Source organism: Phaethon lepturus, unplaced genomic scaffold (assembly GCF_000687285.1).
Source record: "Phaethon lepturus isolate BGI_N335 unplaced genomic scaffold, ASM68728v1 scaffold4932, whole genome shotgun sequence".
In the NCBI taxonomy this organism is placed as follows: domain Eukaryota; kingdom Metazoa; phylum Chordata; class Aves; order Phaethontiformes; family Phaethontidae; genus Phaethon; species Phaethon lepturus.
The window spans coordinates 78,682-101,670 of NW_010522509.1; the positions used below are offsets into that span (position 1 = coordinate 78,682).

At 34.3% G+C, this 22,989-nt stretch overlaps 1 protein-coding gene across 1 annotated transcript; it reads left to right on the top strand.

The window, feature by feature from the left end:
- Window positions 1-20,279: 20,279 nt before the first annotated feature.
- Window positions 20,280-22,896, top strand: LRRN3 (leucine rich repeat neuronal 3). Its single transcript, XM_010281821.1, has one exon. The coding sequence runs from the start codon at window positions 20,280-20,282 to the stop codon at window positions 22,404-22,406; it is 2,127 nt and encodes a 708-aa protein (XP_010280123.1). The 3' UTR covers window positions 22,407-22,896.
- The last annotated feature ends 93 nt before the right edge of the window (window positions 22,897-22,989 follow it).

Sequence of the window (22,989 nt, forward strand, 5' to 3'; positions counted from 1 at the left end):
GATCTAATTCACTGTTATGTAAATACTATAGAGGAAAACATAAAAAACAAATTGAGAATATGAGACTATATATGATACTGCTTTCCACGCTGCCAATTTACATGTGTTTTATTCTTGGACTTTTTCTGCAAAATGCAAAAAATGGTTACCCTAGCAACTGCCACATGTTATGCAGTTTATTTCTGAGATACAGAACAGCCTATAACAGAATAATACTGTCCACTTTTATCAAAATCTCTCAGCACCACAGAGAACTGGGAACTATGTATCACAACATGTACACGTATTTTCTCAAAGTCTTAAGAAGGCATATTAAAGATAGAGTAGTTGCATGTATTTTGCATGTATCTTTTTGCAACCTCATTTTCTTTATTGCTTTATGTGTAAATTAAAAACAAAGATTAAGGGCTGTATGGAGAAAAATGTACACTGTGTCCAACCCGACAGCTGCTTTCTGCATTCTCTTTTTATTACAGTTCTAGTAGACATCTCTCCCAAACAAGTAAAACTTTCAAAACTTCTTTAATGATGTAGGAGATATCATCTTCCAAAGCGTAATCATAAGGTAGATCTCCTATTCCCATCATCTGTCAAAGGGTAAGGTCTAGTTCAAAGTAAGAATTAAAGCATTTCACAGTTAATTATTAATTATCTGCACTCCCTCCCCAAATGAAGTGAACTCTTTGTTAGATGCCGAGGCCCTATATAATTTATGAGATGTCTTGCAATAGTAGTACAAAACAATCAGCATGCTAAAAAGGGAGCCAACTTAGCCATTAATCAACACACTTTAAGGAAAATGCTGTCATTCTTTTGCATTTTGAAGGCTTGGAGAATACCTCTCTGTCCACCTGAGATCTGCAGCCCAGGTCCTAGAGACAGATCTTTTTCCAAGCAGTCAGCACAGGAATCAAGCCAGGACTCATAATTCACAGTTTATAGGTCGAGCTAGGAATCTTAAGCTTTTTTTCCCATATCCCAGTGCCTATTTTTCTGGTTTTTACACAAAAATGGGTTTAGATAGAATAGAGGAAAAGACTTGGTTAAATCCTGTCTCCTCATTCCAATTACATGACTGTGCCCATTCAGATAATAAAAATATTTCTAAATTTGTATTTGAAACATAATAATCAAAATTCAAAACTCTTTGGATTTAGATAGCATTTGTATGTTTGAATATTCTTCCCACTAGCTATTTTCACAAGCTCTAACCAGTAAATGCTGCTCTGCCTATTTTACTTGCCTCTGCTGATTTCTTCTATGTCATCACGTTACTTAGGAAAGAATACAAAAGCTGAGGAAAAGCTTAACAAAAGGAAACAGAAGCCCAGATGCATTTTTTCTGCAGTTATCAGAGTTGGAGATTTTGTAAAACTTCGGAAGAATGGCATTTGACTAAAACTGCAAATTTTAGTATTAGATTGACAAGAAAAGCAGCAGCACTTAGAAGTCCCAAACAGGTCAGAAGTTTTGTCAGGTCTAGTAGTATAGGAACCTCTTAGATTGGGAGGTTAAACTAATAGAGGCTAATTCTGTATTTAGGCTTTGAGAAGAGAATTCAAGCTAAAAGTGACTCGGACATAAATGAAGGCTTATGAGATGTCTGTGAATTGGACTAGGAGCAACACATTAATTTCATGTATACCACATATATCTACGCATGTTGGGCAGTCCAAATGCTAAAAGCACATGCTTTCCTTTGGAGGCACATATACTTCCAAAAATTATACCGATATATAAAAATAAACATAACAAATTTAGGTGCAATGCTATGCTAGTCCAGAACACACACAAGTAAGTGACTAGATTTTTACAATTTAAAATAATTTACCTTTAGTAATATAAAAAATACATTATTCTTTTAATGCTTAGTTTAATCAAACTACAGACACAGAATAACAGGGAACATATAAACAGACTTTTTTTGCATTCCCTTGGGGCACAATATAGAGTAATCAGCTGCAAATTAATTGGGGAAAATTTGTTTTGCATAGCATAGAGAGGCAAAACATTAATTCAGAATCATTTGCTTAATGGCATTTCTAATATGTTATGCATGTATTCAGCCTAGTTTTTTATAGTGAGATGCAAAACAATTACCGAGGATGTAAATAGCAATAAACCATAATCTACATCTCTATCGAACAAGTAAAACTAGAGAGTAAAACTAGAGTCAAAATACTAGATAATCTTTAATTTCTAACATGGAATATTCAGAGTAGTTATTTGAGTGTATCAAATCCTTCATCAATTCATGAGAATTTATAATGATTTTATTACACTTAGGTGCACTTTGCACAGATACGCAAAGCCACTCGTGACAGCACAGAGGTTGCGTGTTGTACAATCTATCTGCATGTAAGCATTCAAGTCAATGCTAACTCTACATATGTTACTTACTTTAGTTCTTATATAAACTTAATACCTGCTCTAAATACACTTTCAATAGAAACCAATACTGGTTTTTAATGGTATATATAAGTCTAGAAATTGTTCTCTTTATTTTTAAACAAAATCCTTCTTGTGATTTGTCTTGTATTGGTATAGATAGATAAACAGATAAACTTTCAATTGAAACCAATACTGGTTTTTAATGGTATAAATATATAAGTCTAGAAATTTTTCTCTTTATTTTTAAACAAAATCCTTCTTGTGATTTGTCTTGTATTGGTATAGATAGATAAACAGATAAAATAAATACATGAAATATGCAAGATAGAGAAACAGAGAGAGAAAGAATTTTTTTTTAAAGCCATTCTATGGTTAAAGTCCCCAAACACATGTCTTCAAGGGAAAGCACAAGCACATAAAGTAATAAAAGAAAAATCTGTATAAAAATAACAAGCATTTTGCATTTTACTGGCCTTAAGAAAACTAATTTTAATTGGTGACTTTCTGAATATGAGATTGAATATATGCCAGTCTTGCTCTGATTAGATGTCAAGGCCATAGACGTATTGTTTCAAAGTGAGTGAGCAATAATTTGGTGTGTATAATGAAGCTTCCAGATGATTTATCTGTGCAATACTTTTGTATTCTTATCAACGAAACTTCATCATCTGGAGTCTTAACTGTGGCTTCTTTATTATGATATGTTTTGGTTTAATAAAATTTCATTTTCATTTTTAACAATAGAAGCAAACTGATGCAAACCTAATCTGACTGGGACTAGATCTTTGTCAGTAGGCAGAGAGGAAGGAGCAGTCAGAAATCTTATTGCTTATATGGAAAAGAGTGGCTTATGGTGATTTTTGTTTTTCATACCATAATGAGATTTGAGAACCCCATATTCAAGTTCTTGTCCTCAAATCCACCACTTCCACAGCCAGAGGCATTCTAGGTCAATGTGGTTATCTTAGAAAGATAAGTTTTTTGTGACTCTGTACAAGTCTAAGCTCCAGAGGCACTCTGGGTCCATGTGGTTATCTTAGAAAATGAAGCTCATCACCACACTATTGTATAATCTATGCCTAACCAGACACAATTGAGCCTTTAGGAATTAATAGACTTTTCTAAGTAGCATAAAAAGCATCTCTCAGCAGAATAAAAACACTGTGCACTGGACCATTCTGTTCAATTTCCTTGCATATAAGAAATCAGGAAAGAGTTTACAAGTATTTCTAGAAGTATTTCTAGTAATTTTATAACTTATGTCTATAACATAGGAAGATAAAGCTGGGAAAAAAGGCAAAAAATATTTGTAAGGGTTACTGAGACATTCTGAATGCTATTTCAGGACAATAATTGCATCCTTTTTTTGCTTTTCAGATTTGTTTGTATGAATAAAACTGTGTTCACACAAAAAGCTGTGCAATATGAATTTGGGGTCTATTACTTTAAATTGTTCAGCTGCAAAGCAAATTCTGGTTTGGATTCAACAAAGTCCATAAGCAATAGTTTATGAAAAGTGAGTCATTCACTTAGAAAGTAGCTCCAACAGAAAGTATTACACAAAGTAAACAGAAAGCTCAGTATATCAAACAACAAATACGAATTATTGTATTTATTCAAATTGCTTAAATGCCAAAAAAAGAGTACTAAAAAGAACATGCAGTTAAATTCTGTAATCTGGAACTGGTAAGTGAAATCTGATACATGTGACAGAACACTGCAGAAATTAGGAAACACTGATAACCCAAAGAGTCATGGAGCTTAGGCTAGACCTTGAGACCTTTCAGATTATGCGTGATAAAAGCTGAGTTCTTGTAGCAGGCTGACGGCATGGTAATTGCTGGTTTCACTTGTCTCTTTTGGGCCTAGAAAGGACTAATTCTTACCACATGGGTCCCCAAACAGCCATTAGACAGCCTTAGCCTGAGAAAAAAAAAAAGTCCTCAAAGGACAAAGCAATTAAATTTCTTTTTTTTTTTTTCTGAGAAGTGCTGGAATTCACTGAGTAGAGCAGAAGTAGAATTAAGATAACATCAATTCAGTTTTACCTCCAACTCAACTTCCAAAGATGGTGAGCAAGAGAATGACAAAATAGGAAAAAAAAAAAATTCCTTTCTCTTTTCCCTGATTTTACTCTCTCCCATCTGCCTCTAGCCAGACAAAAACTGTTATAACTGTTTGTACCTATAGCTCTCAGAATAAATTAACATTTTAATTTATTATAATGTCATCATTTTAAATTGTGCTCAGAATTCTAGCCATCAAGGAGGAAATTAACAAATTCCTTATAATTCCACAGCTATTTTACAAAGCTAAGCTGCAACTGAAATAACTAAATTTAAAAAAAAAAAAAGAAAAAAAAAGAAAAATCATAGTCACGCTGAGGAGTTTGATAACTTTTCTTACCAAATACATTTATTTTGAACTCTGAAGATGACTGGCAAGAAGACTATGGATGCTATATATCAGCATCCCCCAAATCAGGACATACAAGGCTGGGAGATATGGATGGAACTACCTTAAGTTGATTTCCAATCAATAAATATTCTGAATATTTTCCAGTCACAAAATTAAATGAGACCACAGTTAGCCTCAGCTGGATTCTAACACATGTCCAAACTGCTGAATACTCTATCTGTATCCTCCTTTCATATGGCCAGTCTCTGCAACTTTATTTTCAACTCTACTGACAACATCTATTTTATGAAGAAATAGATGTGGTATTGCAGCAAGAGTCAGTGCCCCCATAACTATTGTCACATCAGACAGAAGTCACTGAAACCTGATGATAATCATTTTGAACGTAAAAAAGGTTATCTAATAAGGACTGTAAAACAACAACTGTTGCTTTAAAAGCACGTTGCCTGATAGAGCCAAATTATTACCTGCAGCTGTCTGGAACCGATTTGTAAAATCCATCTAACCCTGCAACATTCTTTCTGTAGCACGCAGAATGGAAGTCCAACACTTCTAAACATTAAAATATCTAACTAGCGTGTGTAGGCTCTGGAATTAAGAGTTTTTTCCAGTGAAACAAATTCTGTTTCATGCTTCTTAGCTATTGTTACTTTTAAAAGAGAAAGCAATTAAAACCGTGGTGAAAGATTCTTCAAGAATGACTTTTGTGACAAAAATATGATACACTCAGTAGCAGTAAGATTGGAATGAGCCTGTTCCAAAACAATCTGCCTAAACTAATTACTAAACTAATGAAGGCTAATGATTTCAAACCTTAATAACAGCTTGAAAAATATGCTATTTCACAATTAGCAAATGAAGCAGAAAGATTTTTTTCACTGGAATGTGCAGATTTATCTTTCCATTAGATTTCAAGGATCACATTTTTATAAATCTACTATTTTATCTATACCATAAAGCAAAACAAAACAAACCTTCCCATTCACCAAAAATAGTTAGTGGGTTGTAAGGTTCCTTTACGTTCTGTGACAAGTTCACAGGTGAGAAATGTTGCTTCTCCCTCTTTAACAGTTCTAGAAATTGAGTCCACGTACAGGGAAGAAGTATTTGGGGGCATCAATAGGAGCCTTTCTGCTTTACCAGAATGAAATTCTTACTTCTCTGATACAGTCACAAAGCGGAGGTCCTGCAGCAGTTCCTAAAAGAATTAAAATCTGAAAATAGCTTGGAAGACCAGAAAGAGGAACAAATGAAACTCATTTCCTAGGATATCAGTTTGGCAGGTACACAGTATTAAGCCTAAGAAAAAGCCTATTATTCAGCCTAAGAAAAAACAACTATGAGCACTTATAGTTAGCATAGTTAATAGTTACCATTTTGAACTGCAAACATTATGTGAGCATTGCCTATACCCAAAAAATCCTTGATAGCATCTTATTTATCAGAGCATCATCCTAGATAGCCACGATAAGGACAAGGAAGCACAATCTTGCTGGAGTTGCATTCAAAAGATCTGTTAAATCTCAACAAAACAACAACCTATTTCAAAGCAGGAATTCCCTTCACAAAAAAGGGTTTGGTAATAGACCAAGCTACTAATAACACAATCTGCTCAACATGTTGTGAAACTTTTTTGGACTGCTGCAGATCACTACATGACAATTTTCAAAGCAATACCAAGCTTTGCTTTATCTTCATCAATATGTAACTGCAGTCCTCCATTTCAATTGCTCTAATTGTAACTAAATATCTACGTCTCCACCTGCAGTAGATTCTCCATCTTTCATTAAAACATTAGACTAGTGAAAACCAGTTTTCTGTGCCTATATAAACCACGACATTAAAAGGGATGTAGACATCCTGACTGGAGAGAGAATTCATCTCAATAATTCTTCAGTATTTTTTTCCAAGATAGGCTTTTAATTTAAATGAAAATGTTTAAATTGTTTTAAAAGTTGACCCTTGAAGAATAATTATTTGTAGAAAAAAAGCAACTAAGCAGCAAGTTTATTTGTAACTTATGAATCACCATTCCATTCTAATGTTTAGCAGCAACATGGGAAATAAAATTAAACTAAAACCCAATTTTCAAGCCAAACATTTTTATGGCCTTTAAGGTATTTTCCTTACTGCTTGTAATGCAAGTCTTGATCAATCCTAAAAGCCTGCTCCTGAAGGACTGCCAAACAAAGATATTTCACCTCATAACTGCTCTAAGTTTCTACTCATTACTTCTATAACTTTCAAATGCTACTTTCGTCTTCCCTGGATGTGGCTCACCTTAACTCTCATGAATGACAGGAGACAGAAAAGAGCATTCTATCACCTTCAGGGAAATGTTTTCAGGACTCTTCAACTTCTTATTCATTCCTATGTGTTGCTTTGCTTATTCATTTAATTTCAGAATAATCTCAACCCTTAATCAACCAAAAGTTACCACATGGCATGAGAGATTCAGAATTGGAATTTCAGGAATACAGCACGATTGTTCTCCACAACCAGTACTGGAAACCAAACCGGATCGGTCAGGTCAGGTATAGGTTTGGTATACTTTGAAAGTACAGGAGTTAGAATACTCACTATTCTGCACTCCCTGTTCCAAATGATAAATGTTAAATCTTAATTTCATTTAAAAATTTGCATTTCCCACATACAATAGGATACCATGATAAGGGCAGTTTAAAGCATACTAACACAAGCTTAACAACTGATATGGATTTTGAACTTCAAATGTTTTCCATGCTTCGTTTTCTTTGTATTAAGAATGTTAAAGCAATTTAAGGTGACATTTCCATGCTCATTAACGGAGGACACAGAGTCATTTGCAAGGAGATAGACAGGTGGTTTATAACTTCCATCATTATAATATTGAACAAGGTGACACTATTGCCTGAAGGAAGGATAATTATACTACAAGAGAACTTAAACTACATATTTAGTTCACATTTATAAGAAATGGCCAAAAAAGCCACATACGAAAGCTAAATTATCCTTGTTTACCTGTTTAAATTGTGGCTAACCAAATTAATCCCCGATGCACACTTATTGGTATTGGTTCGTGTATTGCATCAGCTAACTCTTATCAAGTGAATTGGCTAGCGGTCTCCAAAAGTACCTGCCCTACCTATTACACACTACTGCAAGAATGTGGACCTACTTACATTTTTAGAGAATCACCTTGTCACCTGAATCTCTTTTTTGAGATGGTGGATCAAATGCTCTTGAGACACTGTCTGCCTGGTTTTAACATACCACCTGAGGAAGGACCAGTTAAGAGGTAAATCAACCCTTCCAAAGGTCAGAGAGTTGACATGTGTCCTCTGCTTTAAACTCTTTCATGGTATATGTGTACTTTTCTTCTGTGAACTACAGGAACACATATAGCTTTAAATATTGCAAATTACATGGGTGACTTTAAAGAAAGTCAGGCAGCTTTGTTTATGCCAACTGCTTTTGTTTCTTGTGGAGAACAGTGGAAAATTCTAAAACCCCAAGAGCAATTTCCGAGAAGGTTACTGAAATATCCATATCCCTCAAAAAAAAAAGACATTATTCTACCCTTCTGTTTCTACTTTCTTCTATTACTTTATGGGATGCACTCTAGAACTTATGGTATGTATCCAGAAATCTTATTTCTTCAAATGCTTCATGAGCATTTAGGTAGGACACAAAGTGTTCTTCCTTTATGTTTGCCTGTTATGTTTTTTCCATACATACTCCTAGTTATTTCCATAAATGCTAGTATATATTTTCCCTTACTTCTAGTTAGTTTTCATACGTACTCCTAGTTTACTGGGGAGAGCAGTTTATTAATTCAATGAATACCAGCAGCAGTATGATGGGACAATTTCTGAGAATATTTTTAAGAACTGGAATAACATCTTTGCACTTAAACCTTCATATGGCCCTTCTTAGTTGACACATTTTCTTAGAATTATCGTGCACATACACGGATACAAACAACGCCAGGTTTTTTAATATATATAACTACTCCCCATCTACGTGTAAATGATATATCACTGTACTTAATGTTTGTACAAAAAACTAACAGCTATTTCTCCTCTGTTGTCAAAAAATCTAAAATAATTTAACAGAGGAAGCAGCATTCTTTTTCCTAGTTTCCTTTCACAAGGATTTATTATCATTTTCCTCATACTAACTAATTCCACCCTAATTCCACTTTATTTTAGTGAACCTGAGTGACCAGAACCATATATAGTGTTTCATGAGAGTTCTTACCTGTAGCTGATAAATGAAACTAATGGGTTTTGGCATTCTAGTGCCAGTAGTTCTCCTAGGAGTAAGCAAGCATACCATGTCTTTCTCCTTAATTTTTATATTTCCTCTGATGTCTTCCAACTTTGAGACAGAAATTACCACTAGACCCTGAAAGCATAATTTGTCATTTCACGCTATTGAAATGTCACACTATTGAAATATCTATCTTTCTTTACTTATTCAGCTTGTTTTACCGCTGGAAAAGAGAACCATGCCATTGTCTGAAAGCAGAAAGGCTGAAGTCAAACTTAAAAATAAATGTCTTATAACAAAAAAACCAGGTTGCTTTGACTTAACATTATCATTATTACAAAATTATGCCTAATCCATATTTGGAAGGATGAACTGGAAGGACAATTTGAAATGGTTCATCTATCCCACTTCAACACCAGTGATGAACAAAACTGTTCATTCTATCATTCCATAATCACCACTAATAGCATCTTTTCAGTATCTTAATTCAAACTTATATTTTTTTCAGTTTGAAGAGCCGTTTTCCCATAGCAGGATGCATTTCATTGCACAAATACATGGGTGCATCTCTAACATTCTTACCATAATATGTGAGGTAGTTCCTATGTGTCTTTATATAGGCACATACAGCAGATATGTCTGCCTAGTCTTTGAATCATAAGTAGGAATCACAACAAAATGCAAAAGAAATTACGCTTGTCAAGGAAAACCTAGTGCAAGCTTTGAGTACGGTGATCACAATCTGGTTGATTGACTTGAATACGTGAACAGTAAATACTGGTCAAAATTCTCTGGGAGATCAGAACATTAATTTTAACACTGCTGTCAGATTTGGCATCCAAAATGCAGAAAGGTGATGGAAAAGGATGATAGCTGCTGGCGAGCTAAGAAAGAAATACAAAATCAAGCTGTGGCTATATCATGTACATTTCATAATCGACATAAGCCTGTTCAGTGACATGCTAATGAGCCAAATCAGCTAACATAAAGGGATTGAGTTAATTTTTCACTTTAGACAAATTACAAAAAATTCTTTTAAAATAATAGGAAACATTAGAAGAATTGTACACTGGGGAAAAAAATGTATTGGGGAAGGTGGCTATGCGTCTGTGTATGCTGACGTAGTATAATAGTTTAAATAAATTTGCAATTTTGAAAGGAAAAGAAAAACACTTGGAAGAGGATTCAGTTACTGTTCCAGGAACTATATGATTATCCAGCTGTAGTGCCACACACAGTAGAAGGGATACTGTACTTAACTGTAAGTGTTGCTATTTATTTATCATGTATTTATCTTCTTTCTTCTGGTTTTATTTTAAAAAGTAAATCATAAAAACAAAATAAGATGAGCATTTTAATGTATTCACTTCTGGGGAAATAAGAAATGAACCATGATAATCATACAGTGTGGATTAGAGCTGATGAATGGGTCATAAAAGCACAAAAAGCAATAATTTCAGGTCTGAAAATAACATTAGTTTTGCAAATCATATAAAAACACTTAACATATTATGTTATTAATGAGATGCTCAGCTGAGCAAAAACTGTAATTAAAACTAAATACAAATCAAAATACTTTCTGCAATCAGAAATGACAGTGAGCTGGTAATTTATGAGTATGCATAAATGACTACAACTGATATAAAACACAGCAGAAAACAGAACTTTTATTTCCTAATCTTTACAATAATATTCTGTTTTACGCATTGCCAGTTTTGGCATCCTGAAATTGTTTTTTCATCAATCCATTTCTCTACATTGCCTCAAGTAAGATTTTTTTTTAAATTATCCATTTCTGTTGAACAATACATTGCGAACCTGATTCCCCAGGTGACTCAGAATGAAAGTAATCACCCAATATATTCACAATTATAAAATTAAAGTAATTCAGCCTAATTTGGTAGGAAAATTCATGACATCATAGAAAATATTACCACATCCGCTACTGGCACCTCAAAAATAAATTATTTCTTTTTTTTTTAGTAAAGAATTGTTGCTTCCTATAATGACAACCAATATTTTTTTCCCCTTCATGAATCTCAAACCACATTCCATGTAGAATGTTATATGTATAAATCAAGTACTGGCTGGGATTGTAGCAGGATGTTCCTGATATAAGTGCATTCATGGAAGCTCTTTTCTATCTTCAGATTATTATAGTTCATAATCAATATTGTGCACACTGGAAATTATATTACTACTACTACTACTACTACTACTACTACTACTACTACTACTACTACTACTACTACTACTATTATTATTATTATTATTATTATTATTATTATTATTAGGGCATTTACCTTGACATGACCATTTCCCCCCAAAAATCATAAATATACCAAAAGGTGAATTAACTAAACATTAGGATTCTGCCATTAATGAATTTAGGTCTTTGAAGCCTAAATCTTTGTTATTGAAAAACTATATAATAGAAATTGTAACTCCTAAAATGATCTTGTTTACTACTATGCTAATTTTATTAAAGTGAACTTTTCCCCATACTAAATGAAAAAAAGAGAAATTAATAAATTCCCAAAGAAAACATTATGTGCTAAGTACAGCCATTATCTTTCTTGGTCTTTATTACAACTACTTGAACACACTTATTTCTATGTTTTAGGCATGTTTCATATTTACATTTCAAGACCCACAAAAAAAAAAAATCACAAAATATAGATTTTGCCAATGTGCTGGATTTTGGCTAGACTTCTTTACTAGTCAAATGTACTATCGACCCCCAGAATCAGTATGGTAGCTTTCTAGAAAATTAAGCCAAAACTGGTCTCAATCATCTTTAGCTCTGGCCATCTGCTTGAAGCAGCTGGTAACTGGGTACATTCACCCACATCCAGAACGTGACTGCTCTCCTGCCAAGTATGTGCCTAGGTAACTGCCAATATGTGCTTCTCCACTACTAACATGACAACTGTCACAAAGAAGTTGAACATGCACAAATAAATCTAAATTAAACACATTAGTTTCACAAGTTACAACTTTTTTTTTTACATAATTGCTTGATAATGGCAATGATAAATAAGTCACTTACTTACACAGTGAAATCTTTCTAAGGCAAAGAACTATAATAAGAATACCAAAGATCTAAGTACTTTGAAAGTTATTTTTAACATTTAATCCTTGCAATTTTCTCTGCCAACTAGGAAATACATATATGTAGTTGTTATTAAAAAAAAAAAAAAAATCAAAACAAGTAATACTTAGCAATGAGTCAAATTTTTAGATAAAACCATCAGAATTATACATTCAATATCTGACTTAAGAAGAAGAAATATAGTAAGGAATCAGTTCAGATTTTTTTCAAAGTTTCTTTTAAAATTAATCCAAATATATAAAATTATTAGATATAGTCTAACTGCCACATATTAAAAATACTGCAAGTGGATTTGGAATGACATATTGGAAATTAGAACATAAATGACAGCTTAGATAACAAATGGTAAAAAAAAGGTGCAACTTTCATTGAAATTCATCTTCTTGTCATGTAAATAACATTTTCTAACATCTCTACTCTCTCAGAAAGAACACCTGAAAATTATTTTGTGCACTTCATATTAGGAGAAGTTAAAAAAAATGAGGTAACTGTAATTATTGAAATGATTAATTCCTTTACCAAGTATGATCAAACAAACTTTTCATCTTCTTTTGCTATGCCATTTGTGAAAAGGTCAGCTGTACTCAATGGCTAAGGAGTACGCGACTAAAAGTTAAAAGCACATGAGAGAGAGGTCTACAAATAGAAAATCTAAAATCAAAGCTTGGAAAACTAATCCAGGATCATGATACTACTACACCATGGTTAGAGGAAAAGAATGAACATAAGGATTTTCAGAGATTGTCATAGTGACTTTTTTTCCTTGCCCTGTCTGAATTATCAGTTGTCCCTCTTCTTGTATTTAAATTTTAAGCTCTATGGTGTAAAGGTTACAATTTTGTTTTGCAGCAATTTAGCACAAGAGACAGTGTGGTCCTTATCCACCACTATGGCTCCAATGCACAATGATGTTGCCGCCACCAAATTAATAATAGTAACAAAATTATATACTATTTCTCTTAAGCACTGTGATTATGATCGATAAACACCTTACTTCACATGCAGGTGGTCCCATAGTTATCTGCCATTCCATGGTTAATCATGGCAATCCAGTTTAAAATAATTTGGGAAACAAATGCTATATCTTTTCTATCCTCCAATTTTTAAAATAAGGTTTTACCAAATGTTCATTTAAGTCAGTTGAAAAGTTATTCTAAAATAGCATATGTAATAAATTATCACATACCATATGTAAATATTCTTTTGGCTTCCATTTTACTTTGTTGTTTTCATCACATATATTTTAAACACTGTATTTTCAAAGCTTTACGATTTGTTATATAGCAATGTTTTTCAAAACACTGTAATGTAATTTTTGATTGATACAAGAAACAGAACTATAGTAAGTTCTTAATGAACTGCACATGGCATTAATTCCTCTGATATTTGTTAAATTGCATTAACATACAGTAAACAAGAGCACAAGGGTAGTAGACCAGGATCAATTAGTGAAAGAGAAAGGGTAAATCTCATGTAGGTCTAGCTGTTCATAATGTTTTTCTGTATTTATCTTTATTTTTATATTAAAGTTACCTCAAAGCACATGATTTCCATAGATATAAAGAACCTTTAATGATGTATAAAATCTTCTCATTCTCGTAATGCTCTTAGGTGTGAGAAGCTGTCCTGTTTTACAGTTGTATTAAACATTTTAAGTTTGTGGCTTTCCCTTGGGCAAATTTATTCTAAGTAAGGAAAAAAATTAAAAGGAGGTGTAACAAGTTCACAAAATAAATATACACACATACATTGAAATAATTATTTAGACACTGCAAATTGCTTCTAGGGTTAAATACGAGGAGCTTTACCATTTCCTTTTTATCTTCCACTTACTGCTATTCAGGGCCAGCCTGAAGTTCTAAAAAGCAATCATTTGAAAAAAAGTAAAGTAGATTTCCAATATTAGTTAACATCCCAACAGGAAGGCCTAGTCAAATTTTTCAAACATGTCCAGAGATTTCAGATACTCACTTTGGAGGTTTTCAACCTAATGCTCTAAAAATCCAACTGTCATCTGAAACAACTGATACATCTGAACGCCTCAGAACTGAGATTGTCAGAAACACACTGATTTCCAAAAATCCTCATTCATGTTTTAATTTGCGATTGTATGTTAGCAATATGTAAGAATATAAAACAGTAAGAGCATATTATAGTGAACTGTTAATTTCTATTTGTAAAGAGAAACAGGATTCTGCACAAAACACTTTGCTCCACAGAGTAGAATGAAAGCAAGACTACATAAGCTAGCAGAAATTCTTTCCATTTTTACAAAGCCTATATAATTTCTAGCAACTGTATCAGACCAGCTAGTAGAGCTTACTTCTAGAAATATTTTATTTCAAGACTGATTCTGTTATGAAAATCTATTATATTATCTTTTTGTGCTTTAACCTACACTTGTGCTCCTGCATCAGTCACAAACTTTCTGTACAGATTTCGACAAAAACATCCCAGTTACATTTTTATAGGTGAAAAAAACCCAGACTTTACTTTTTGAATTATGTCAAATACGTAAGTTGTTGCATCTTTTTACCAATCATGCTGTAATAAAAAATTCCCCAAGGAAACAACTTTTTAAAAAATTTTGATCATACAACAAACAAGGAAAAATTGCCTTATAAAATTGTCAGAAAGATACTAAATGTTCAAATGTAAATCTGTATATTTCCATAAAAAACCCTTAAAAAACCCCAAAAAGCCCTAAGTGCTGTAACTACAATCAGGTGAGGTATGACACGTCCCATGCCCTTTTTTTGGTTAGTGACATTTCCAGATTTCTGTTCATAGAACTGCTCAAAGTGGTTATAATGACAAGAATTGCGAAGTGGCTCTTTGAGTTGATGTGTTTGAAAGGTAGCTTTGTATGAACAGCTGTGTTTTCAGAATGCCTGCCACCTCTAAATTGGTCCTTGTGAAGTGAACTGTTTGCCTTATTGCCAGCAGGGCACATTGCAGTGTAGCTGCTGCATTTTTAGTTTTTATCACTGTCTCTCTAACTGCTGAAGTGGAAAAGAAAGATTGCCAAAACCTGACGTTTTTCTGTTCCTTTCTGCCCACTCTGACTTGGTTCTTAGCTGTCTGTTGCTCCAGTGATGAGAAACGTTGCTCAGTTTATTCATTCCCTGAATGCCTTTTCCAGCTCAAATAATGGTGATACCCTCTTGTAAACCAAGGCTCCAGCTGTCAATAGCAGTAAATGAAACAAGCCCTATTAAGGCATACCAATCATTGTCTACACAAGAGATAATTAGCCTGCAAAAAGTCACACACATCAGGGTGTATTTTTCTAAAAGCAAGAGATAATACTTTAAAAGCAGAGGCGCGCCATATTGAGTAAGACCGTAAGTATGGATTGCAATAGGGATGGACTTCCAGAAGAAATTAAAGAATCTATCCACAAAGATTTAAACCATTTCAGAAGAGAAGTTCTAGTACAGGAAAACAATAATAAAAATACCGAATATCTTTACTAGTAAGCAATACTAACTTTTTAGATGCAGACCCTATTCAGACTTTTTCATTGCAGACATGAGGAAGCAAACTATAGCATTTTATCTGGGTAGGCAAATAGATGTGCACATAAAAGTATATAAATGCAGCTGGGTAAAGAATTACATCAAAGAGTCCAAAACCATGATGCATAGCTCCTGCTGTTGCTTGTGTGAAAACACCTATCCCACAGCTCAGCTCACTGGTGATAATTTGCTGCTGAGCCTCCTGTCCACAGGCTTTTCTATTGCGCACCATCGTCAGTACAAGTTTTAAGAATCGCTCGTATCACATCAAAAATCTTGAGAGGTCACCAGAACCCACTAACAAAAGATCTATAATAAAACCAGTATTTTTGCTTAACAGTTCTAATGCTGATATAATTGCATTATTTTAATTATATATTTTTAAAGGAAAAGACTTGTTTTTGCATAGAAACCTCTGTGTGTCTAAATCTCGGATACCTTTAATACTACTCAAAGGAACAGGACAAATAACCTTCAAGCTCTCTTTGTGCTTCTTACTATTACCTTTAAAACTGGATATTCGAAATACTAAACTTTCACATAAAACTCCAAATGGTACAAAGCACTTAGCTTTAAAACACTGGAACCCACTAATAAAAGTTCTGAAAAGCATGGTTAGTAAGAATATTTCAATTTAATCTTTATTTAGTGTTATCAGTACATATTTACTGTTATCAGTACATTAATGAAGAAATGACCCAAAGGTCAAAGTATCACAATGCTAAATGCTTATTTTCCAATACAGATATTTATTTCTGTGACGCTACATTCTTCAAGGAAATTGAACCTCAATTACAGTTTATAGAGTTGAGTGCAAGGTATCAATTTACATGAGGTTTATTTTGTTACAGCAAACTGCAACTCGCTTCTCAGTTCAAAATGGTTTGTACACATCTTAAGGTTAGAAATTAATTACATACCCGCAGACACACACACATAATCAATACAAGCGGCTGGCATAAGCAAAGTCATACTGCATAGCTTGATTCTGGGTTTTGGTCTCTTCAAGTGGGCCCAGAAAACTTAACATCAGTAATCCATGTTTTCTTACCTTCTCTGTCAACATTGTATATCAGAGTCATACAATAATATTATAAACCAAAAGAACAACAAAAATGTTTTGCCATTCAAATGATTCTATACATTTTTTGCCGTGCATTTCACCACTTCACTTTTTTTGTGTGCTGTGTCACATGACGTGTACTACAGTCATACCAGTTTTAGGTCATCCTGCGAGGAGCAGGGAGTTGAACTCGATGATTCTTATGGGTCCCTTCCAGCTTGAGATATTATCTTCTATGATTCTATGATCTCCTAAGCCACCATACTACCCAGAAACATTCTTTTATTCCACACACTGAATAGTTAGTTAGCAATAGTTAATAGCAAATCATTTTCATGTAAAATAATACATAGATATGACACTATTTAAACTAAAAATCTTTCTGAAGTGAGACAATGTATTTCGGAACAATGATTCTGCAGGCTAGGAGAGAGTGTGAAAATTATTCTACAATCTGTTATTCAAGGCATTCAACCCCAGTGAATATTTTATACAAGGCAGAAGCACTTAAACTGGAGAAATAAGAAAGATTTATGCTAGAACACCATATGAGCTTGAGCTGGTGGCTTATTAGCTGGAGCGTTCACCAGAAAGAGAAAAGACATCAGATTAAATCATAAAGAAGAATTTCAACCTGGATATCTAAACTCTTCTTTTTTGCTGCCTTTTGCAGAATGCCCACTCTAATATATGTAACATGAAAATGTCCACTGTTGGCCTTGATTTTGGCATGAGAATCCCATAGAAGCTGAAGTATAAACTCAGGAAGAGTATAAACTCAAATCCAGGAGGATGTTGGCTCTACGTACACGAAAATGTAGTAGTTTATGTGCTTTAACTGCTACACCCTCTCAAGTACTTGGGACACACATGTAAAGTCCATCTTGGTCCATATTCTATCTTTCACAGTGGCCAACAGCAAATGTCCAGGGAAGAGCAGAAAACCGGGTCAGCTATGTAATTCTATTTCCCCAGTATACTTTCCCAGGACCTCTACTGAGCAGAAATCCCTGATTTTCATAGTGGGATCAAAATGCTGAGATTCGATAGCTGCAGTAGAAGCCTGTTGAATCTCAATTAATTTACTATTTGGCTAAGATTTCCAATGACCTTTCAATTATTAGAAACTTAAATTTTGTATTTGCCACAGTTACAGATACATTTTTAATATACAGTCCAAATAAAATTCCAGAAGTCAAAGGGACATGTGCTTTAGAATGTGCATCAAGAACACAACTCAAAAAATTACCCCCCCATCCTCTCCTCTCCCTATGTGGTAAATTATGTCTGTGCATTTGGCATGGAATGATTTATACTGAAATCTCCAGTAAATGGGACAGTACTCCATACAGGCATATCATCTTGCCTCCTGGTGGCAAAATTAAGAGTAAGTTATGGGCATTAACTGTCCAATGCAAACTTTTGTTTTTCTGAAGCCTCAAGTTCACCTCGTTTCCCAGAACAAAGGAACAGATTACATTTTTACTGTTTCAGTCACCGTGTCTTTGCATTTTAGTATAAACTGGGACATTTGCATAAAAACATATTATTAATCTGCAAAACAGCAGAATGTTTTCTGTATGTTTATCTCACACACTGTCTGTGGACTTTATTAATACACTTACATGTTAAAATAAAATATTACATGTTCTGAAATGTACATAACAGAGACAGTAGCCTCAAAGACTTGCCAAATGTACTTCAAATTGGCTCAGTGCTCATGTCACTCAACATTATCCAACACCTTTCCTCTGAGCTGATACAGAATTCCTATGTGGTCAATACGCCCAATCCTCCTGGGCCTGGAAGGGAAACCTAAAATCCAAATCCTTGACACTTGACTTTTGCAATCCTCTCTAACAGTACCAGCAACGTCTTAAAAGTAATTTATCAGGGTCAATGAAGCATTGATCTTATCTTACAGTTTGTCACAATGTCAGTGTGAATCTTAACACTAGAGGCAAGGGGAGAAAGGGCATAAGTGTGTATCATATGCCAGTCTTCTCAGACAAAGTCCAGTTAAAGTTAGCGTGAAGTTTATATTCTGAAGTAAATGAAGCAGTTAATGTGTACTACTTCATATATGAAAATACAGGAGCTTTTGAATTATATGGCTTGGAACACAATGTACAGTCAAAGTAGGATTTTTTTTTTTTTCTCTCCAGAAAAAGCAACTACATACCAAAGATCTAGAGAGGACATATTTGATGCTTCAAGATGCTAAGACTTATAATTTGTGACATGAAGACAATCTGCAACTTCACAGCAAATTTCAGATTCTTGCAAAGCTATGGACTAAATAAGAAATTGCTAGTGCAGATTTTTTCCTTCCTAACACTCTAAAAAAACTTTCCTATTATTATTGCCTAAAACTGACTTATTTGTCCTGTTCCTTTGAGTAGTATTAAAGGTATCCGAGATTTAGACACACAGAGGTTTCTATGCAAAAACAATAATTGAAGTTATTCAAGCCAAACTATGCAAGCTAGTAATTAGCCTGAAATTGCCAAGTTGACAAGCTATTTATTATGAGGTACATATTTATTTCTAACTATAGCTTTAAAGAAAAAAAAAGTTTTCTTTCTAACAGCAGCTACAAAAGGAATTAGAAAATTATAAAACCTGTGGATTATCAATTTTGTATGTTTCTGTATAAATATCTCACAAGCTTGCCTAAGAATATCATAATTAGGAATGTGTATTAATCCAACCATTCCGTTTTCCTTTGATTATACATAAATTATGTTCTTTACATTTATAAACTTCATGTTCAAGAGTGAAATATTCACGCTTTGTAGGATTTTGCTCAGTGTTTACGTTTTCAAAGCCATCAGAACTCAGTCTGCTTCTAGTGACAACTGAAAGAAAAAAGAAAATATTTTAAAAGGAGCATAAAATATGTAGAAAAATCTCACTGATATATTTTGCTTTGTACTTTGTGGATCTTCACCTTTCTGTAGAGCAATGCTCCATTGGATGTATGACAAGCTACAGGTCTAAAGATATATTACTATATTAACTTCATTTATGCTATCTGGATGCCACTACAATACTCTAGGCACCACAGTCATTTTCTTTTCTTACTTGCAATAATTAACATCAGAGAGCAAAAGATGGCTAAATTAATTTTTAACTTTATAGTTTCCTATACTAATTATTTCCTCTTCTTATATTTTAGGTCATCCTGTCATTCCTGCAAACACTAATCAATCATGGGATTTGAAGCTAATACTACTAAATAAATGAATTGCTTAATCTCCTATGACCATCTATACATACTTCTTCACAAAGTTTATCAATTTTATGTCGTCAAGGACAGAGTGACCTTCATCTCCACAAAATGCCTCTTACTACTGGACAAGTTGGTCGCAAATTTATCACTTATCCTCAGGAAGAAAATCCTTCACGGTCATCATTTGACAAATGCAAGTGCGTGCGTTATCAATTGACCAGGTCATACTAAATTCCAGCACCATAACTGTGGAATACTAAAAGTTCTGTTACATTTCTGAAGGTTTGAGCTAAGATGAAGGACATGCAACTCAAAATTAATTTTCTACTTGGCCTAGTTATCACTGCAGTAGTACAAGCTGTAGAAAAAAAAGCAGACTGCCCAGAGTCATGTATATGTGAGATCAGACCATGGTTCACCCCCAGGTCTGTGTATATGGAGGCTCCAACAGTGGACTGTAATGATTTAGGCCTTTTTAATTTTCCAGCCAGACTGCCTGCTGACACACAGGTTCTACTTCTACAGACTAATAATATTGCAAAAATTGAACGTTCAGTAGACTTCCCAGTGAATTTAACTGGTTTAGATTTATCTCAGAACAATTTATCCTCAGTGACCACTATTAATCTCAGAAAGATACCGCAGTTGCTTTCAGTGTACCTTGAAGAAAACAAACTTACTGAACTCCCTGAAGAATGTCTCTCTGGACTCCACAATTTACAAGAGCTTTATGTTAATCATAACCTGCTTTCTGTGATTGCACCAGGAGCTTTCATAGGCCTCAATAATCTTCTCAGGCTTCACCTCAATTCAAATGGTCTGCAAATGATCAACAGGAAGTGGTTTGAAGCTACTCCTAATCTTGAAATTCTCATGATTGGAGAAAACCCAATAATCAGAATTGAAGATATGAACTTCAAGCCTCTTATCAATCTGCGCAGCCTAGTTTTGGCAGGCATAAATCTCACTGAAATACCAGATAATGCTTTGGTCGGCCTTGAAAATTTAGAAAGCATCTCCTTTTACGACAACAGATTTGTTAGAGTGCCCCACATTGCTCTTCGAAAGGCTACAAATCTTAAATTTTTGGATCTAAATAAGAATCCCATTAACAGAATACGACGAGGAGATTTTAGCAATATGCTGCACCTAAAAGAGTTAGGAATTAATAACATGCCCGAACTGGTTTCTATAGATAGTCTTGCTGTTGATAATTTGCCAGATTTAAGAAAAATAGAAGCTACCAATAACCCCAGATTGTCATACATTCATCCAAATGCATTCTACAGACTTCCCAAGCTGGAATCGCTCATGCTCAACAGCAACGCACTGAGTGCCCTGTACCGCAGTACGATAGAATCCTTGCCTAACCTGAAAGAGGTCAGCATACACAGCAACCCCATCAGATGCGACTGTGTCATCCGCTGGATTAACATGAATAAAACAAACATTCGCTTCATGGAGCCAGAGTCCCTGTTTTGTGTAGACCCTCCTGAATTCCAAGGCCAGAATGTGAGGCAGGTACACTTCCGGGAAATGATGGAAATCTGTCTCCCCCTGATAGCTCCTGAAAGTTTTCCATCTACTCTGGATTTAAAAACTGGCAGCCATATTTCCTTACACTGCAGAGCAACCGCAGAACCAGAACCTGAAATCTACTGGATAACGCCATCGGGACACAAACTTTTGCCTAATACTGTTTCTAATAAATACTACATTCATTCTGAAGGAACATTAGACATAAGTGACGTAACAGAAAAAGAAAGTGGCTTATACACATGTATAGCAACGAATTTAGTTGGGGCAGACCTAAAGTCAGTCATGATTAAAGTGGATGGCTCTCTCCCTCAGGACAGCAATGGATCTTTGAATATTAAAGTTAAAGATATAAAATCTAATTCTGTTTTGGTTTCATGGAAAGCAAGTTCTAAAATTCTGAAGTCCAGTGTTAGATGGACAGCCTTTCTGAAAGCTGAAAACTCTCAGGCTGCACAGAGCGCTCGAATACCATCTGATATAAAGGTATATAATCTTACACACCTAAATCCATCAACCGAATACAAAATTTGTATAGATATTCCCACTATCTATGCACAGAATAAGAAACAATGTGTCAACGTAACCACGAAAGGACTGGACTTGGCAGTGAAAGGCTATGAAAAGAACAACATAATAGGATTCCTTGCCTGCCTTGGTGCTCTTCTGGGAATCACCTCTGTGATGTATCTCTATGGCTGCATCTCACGAGAGATGCACTATGACACTGGACACAGCTATCTAAAGAATTACCTGAAGAAACAATCCTTTTCACTCAATGAGCTTTATCCTCCTCTGATCAGTCTTTGGGACATGGGCAAAGAAAAAAGCACAGCAATGGAAGTAAAAGCAACTGTAATAGGTGTACCAACAAATATGTCATAAATATGTCGGTGTATCACTTAATTTCTGAAATAAAAAGCACATGACTGCATTTGTGCTGAATAAAAAGGCAACAAGAAAAGTATTTGTTTTAGGAACTAGATGCCTGGACTTTGCTGCTGCCGACAAATGGGAATATGTACTGACTCAGCATAAGAGAAGAATTTTAACTAACTGGCTTCTAAGGGTATTCTACCAACCAAATAAAATTAACTTAATTTTCTAGAACTTTCCAGGGACTTTTAAGTCTGGAATACAGTGCAAGTAGCCAAGAACATTTTCTGTATTTTTTTTTATTATTATATAAAAGTAGTGGAACTGAGCAATACCTCCTCCTGTGCTGTATTACACACACTAGCCACGAGTTTTTGCAGTGAACAGATATACTAGGATTGACACATGGTGTAATGAAATGGACAAATTCTGTAGAGTAGACACAGTGAGTATGTGATTTTTTTTTATGAGGAAAATACATTTTTGATTAAAATCAAAATAGTTTTTGGCTTGTTTGTTTCTAAAAAAAAAAAAAACATTCTGGGAGCTCTTGTCTGACAATAAACAAACTCATTCTAATGTCTGATTAAAT

What these genes read in the sequence shown, in the direction of transcription:
- LRRN3 (XM_010281821.1), top strand. Translation starts at nt 20,280, where the DNA reads ATGAAGGACATGCAACTCAAAATTAATTTTCTACTTGGCCTAGTTATC.